This window comes from Brassica oleracea, chromosome C8, assembly GCF_000695525.1.
Source record: "Brassica oleracea var. oleracea cultivar TO1000 chromosome C8, BOL, whole genome shotgun sequence".
In the NCBI taxonomy this organism is placed as follows: domain Eukaryota; kingdom Viridiplantae; phylum Streptophyta; class Magnoliopsida; order Brassicales; family Brassicaceae; genus Brassica; species Brassica oleracea.
The window spans coordinates 1,961,456-1,965,781 of NC_027755.1; the positions used below are offsets into that span (position 1 = coordinate 1,961,456).

General features: G+C 42.2%; 1 protein-coding gene across 1 annotated transcript; it reads right to left on the reverse strand.

Moving 5' to 3' along the window:
• Positions 1-2,692: 2,692 nt before the first annotated feature.
• LOC106308408 lies at positions 2,693-3,422 on the reverse strand. Its single transcript, XM_013745565.1, has 2 exons — positions 2,859-3,422; positions 2,693-2,782 (listed from the first exon to the last, which is right to left on the reverse strand). Exons 1-2 carry the CDS (start codon positions 3,420-3,422, stop codon positions 2,693-2,695), a joined length of 654 nt encoding a protein of 217 aa, XP_013601019.1.
• Positions 3,423-4,326: the final 904 nt, after the last annotated feature.

A 4,326-nucleotide genomic window follows, 5' to 3' on the forward strand; every position in this document is an offset into this window, starting at 1 on the left:
CAACGGAAGACAGCGACATTGTTGAACTGAGCGACGGTTCCCCTGCTAGAGAAAGGCCTAGGCACATGCCCTCAATGGAGGAAAACCACCTTGCAAAAGAACTCTACCGGTGCAAATCTGTCCCTGCGCTTGATCTGATCAGCCCACTACCTCAAATTCAATGGGATCTTTTCGAGAAGATTATTTCAAAGCATAAAGCTGCATAAGTTCACTTCATCTTGTGATTACTGCTTCTATTGTTAAAGCTTACCTTTACTTCAATCTGCCACAGGTTCCATATAACTCCCTCCAAGTTCGACTTCTCCAACAACTTCCTACTCCAACTAGCAGAGCCTACACACTGGACAACAACTTATGTATACTTCTATTACACCATAAACGAACTCGAATTTTAGCGTATCCTTATCTTTCTCATTTGCGTACTAATAGTGTGTTCCTTTTTTTTGGCAGCACATGGAAATCCTCTGCACATGCTAGGTGCAAGGCATAGTCGCCTCCTCGAGGAGCAAAAACTTGCTTTCATTACACCTCACCTTGCATCTGGAATCCAGGCAATATCCAAGAGTTTCAACAAGTCAAGAAAGAGAGAGACATTCCTATGGGACGATCAGCTGACGGATCTTGTTCTCCAGCCTGGGAGGAGATGGATGGAAGATGTGTTTACTGTCTACACACCCATGATATGGGCCGATAAACACTGGGTTCGTCTCGCGATAAACCTCGACTTGGGCTGTGTTGAAATCTTAGACCCCTTCCCCACTTTGTATTCTGACAGGAGTGTTGCTCGTTTCATGGATCCGGTTCTCAAGTCTTTATCCTACCTTGTAAAGAAGGTTGCAAACTACCAGTTAACTCAGTTCCGTGGTCTTCAAACATTTACATTTCACCGTGTCTCAGACCTCTACATCAACGAAATAGGAGGCGACTGCGGACCTGTAACCGTCAAGTTTTTGGAAATGCACACACACGGTGATCCTGATCCCGACATGTCAAGCATCACAGACCGCAAAGTTGATGATATCCGCAAACAGTACGCACTTGACATCTACAAGACCATCGTAATGCCGGCTTACTACGCTCCACCAAGGGCCTGATCTATTTGGTTTCTACGTAACAAACTTTAGCTATGCTTATGTGTTTTTATGGTGTTGATAGTACAACCCATGTATTATGCTCAACCTAACGCTAGGTGACTACTTTAACGATTTCTAATATGTAAACAATCGGCACCAGCCTGATTGTATCAGGCTTCTTTGGCACTTCTATTCGGGTATCTTAGGTGAAAGACAGGTTTTTCCATGTTAAACTTTGTTTCTTTGTTTTGTGGCCGGAATTTATTTAAGATTTCCTGTCGAAGAAATGAGTTTTGTTTAGGAATTATGGTGAGATACTGAACACAATTCAATCCCGGTTACCAGCAAACAATTATGCTCAACCGGGATTGATAGTACAACCCATGTATTATGCTCAACCTAACGCTAGGTGACTACTTTAACGATTTCTAATATGTAAACAATCGGCACCAGCCTGATTGTATCAGGCTTCTTTGGCACTTCTATTCGGATATCTTAGGTGAAAGACAGTTTTTTCCATGTTAACCTTTGTTTCTTTGTTTTGTGGCCGGAATTTATTTAAGATTACCTGTCGAAGAAATGAGTTTTGTTTAGGAATTATGGTGAGATACTGAACACAATTCAATCCCGGTTACCAGCAAACAATTAAGGCTCCAATTAGACAAATCCAGCACATCATAGGTGTCTTCGTTTTTTTGTGGATGTATTATAGGTCAGATCAAGTGTGGACGGAGTTATGGTCATGACCTGAACACAATTCAATTCCGGTTGCCAGCAAACCGGGATTTCTAATCAAATTAAGCACATAATAGTTTGTTCGTTTCGTGGACAGTTAATATATAATCTCAGATGTGGACGGGAATTTGTGGTCGCCATCTGAACACAATTCAATTCCGGTTAATAGCTAACCGGGGTTTCGGTTCAAATTAAATTCAAATCAAACCATCGTAGACCTCTTGGAAGCTCCTCTGATACCTCCTCTTCCTTTTGATGCAATGTAATCTATAACCTCTTTCTGTCTGCTTTGTGCTTCTGTAACTCAACTATCTGTAATGCTTACTGTCTGTAGACCTTCTTCTCAACCTAGTTACTACTCAATCTAGCTTATTGTTGATGACTTGATATTGAGATCTTACATCTTTCTGCACCCACAATTCTTAAGACGAAAACACCCATCCACAAGTCAACCCTTACAGTTATTGATCGAAACCAGCCTGTTTGCATCGTCTTTGTTTTGAACATTTGTACGTACTAGATTGGGGGAAAGTGTATGTGGACGGCATAGATACATAGGCAAGGCAAAATAATCAGGAGCGTCTACCTCTAAACAATTTTAAACCTAAACAAATTCCAACAACAACTTCATACCATAACAATCTCCATCAAAACATTCTACACAATTTTAAACCAAAAAAAATTCCAACAACAACTTCATACCATAACAATCTCCATCAAAACATTCAGATAAACTAGAAGTTCTTATTGTCTCAAAGCTAAACACAAATCCGAAAAATATCAAAATATCAACCACTCTGTTTGTCTCAAAAAACATCTTCTCCGCATCTTCTCCGTCTCTTCCCGAATCTTCAATCAAAAACACACCAACATCCACGCTTTAGCTATATTGGGTTTGTGCAGCTCGAACGGTTGTGCCCTTCCATACGACACCTCCCACACTTGTTTGGAACCAGCTTTGTCTTTTTCGTAACCTGAACCAAACACATATGTGTAAGCAACTTTGCATGATCATCCAAATCTTATCAATGATTGAAATATTACTCTTACCGGAAATTCTCCAACGGAGGGAATCCTTGTTTTCCTATGGCGTCCCGGTTGTATCTTTGCCACAGGGGGGAACAACACCATCTTCTTCACTTCGTCCGGGACATCCACATCACGAGGATCTCCTTCTGGACTGATTACCCCAGCATATGTCTCCCTCCATGTCGATGTCTTGTACCAGTGACACACCAATGTGTCATAAGGCACTCCCAGACTGTCAGCAGCCATCATAGCGTGGCCACATGGTATTTTGATTTTATCAAAATACTTGCAACTACACTGCTTATCCTGGGGGTGAACACGTTCTTTTCCACCAAACTTCCCAATTATTTCACAACTCCACTCTGTTGAAGAATTCACTTTACTCCCCGTCATCATTGCCATGTTGTTTGTCATCTCCTTGTCTACCTCCACACTAACCATACCCCTATGTTTCTCTGCCTTCTTTCTCATTGCACTGAACCACCTTGTCATCATCCTTTGAATGAAAATAACGAACTCCATGATAGGTGACGTTCTCCCCTCCACGAGAGCATGGTTCAGCTGCTCCGCTATGTTACTAGTCATGATGTTATAGTGGTCCCCCGGGAAGTTAGCCCTTGACCAATGAGCAACACCAATCCCACCCAGATACACACCACAGTCACTTCTCTGAGTCCTTCTTTTCTGCACAGATCCCTATAATCTCGCTGACGGTAAGCTGTTGCAGTAGCCGTTACCATTTTGGCCAATTTTTTGCTTGAGTAACGAGAGTTGACGTTCCTTGCCAAATGAACAATGCAATAACCGTGATTAGCAGATGGATACACACGTTTCACAGCTGTTGCAATGCAAGCTGCACGGTCAGATATGATTGCAAGCCTAGAGGAATCACCTAATATCCTCTCCACCTTCATCAAGACCCAAGTCCATGCTTCTTCATCTTCACTGTCCACAATAGCATAAGCTAGAGGAAAAATCTGAAAGTTCGCATCTTGCCCACTTGCGGTGAGTAACACACCTTTGTACTTACCTCCTAAGTGTGTCCCATCTACAACCAACACAAGACGCAGCTTCTTAAACCCCCTGATAGACGCCCCAAATGCTAGAAATAGATAAAGGAACCGCTCATCACCATCATCATCTACTTCCAATTCAATATCAGCTACTGTCCCTAGATTTGCAAGTTTTAACATGTGCAAATACTCAGGCAGTTTCAAATATGAATCTTCATCAGAACCCTGAATGCCTATTACTGCCTTCTCTTTCGCCCTATAGCGTTTCATGTAAGATGCACCCACACGCAGATCCTCTAGCACAAGCTTCTGTAATTCTGTCGGCATTGGCCCTTTCCCAGGATCACCAAACTTTGATTTGTAAACCGCTGCAATCACCCGTGATGTTGCTCTACTCTGATAACCCTGCCTAAAACTCTATTGGACAGCTATGATCTAGTTATGCTTTCCTGATCTCGTAATAGCCACACCCCTTT

Bases quoted from the DNA above. Each gene is read 5' to 3' on its own strand.
- LOC106308408 (XM_013745565.1), bottom strand. From the start codon at position 3,422: ATGACTAGTAACATAGCGGAGCAGCTGAACCATGCTCTCGTGGAGGGG. The intron at 2,783-2,858 runs GTAAGAGTAATA...TGTTTGGTTCAG, and splicing joins CCTCCGTTGGAGAATTTCCG to GTTACGAAAAAGACAAAGCT.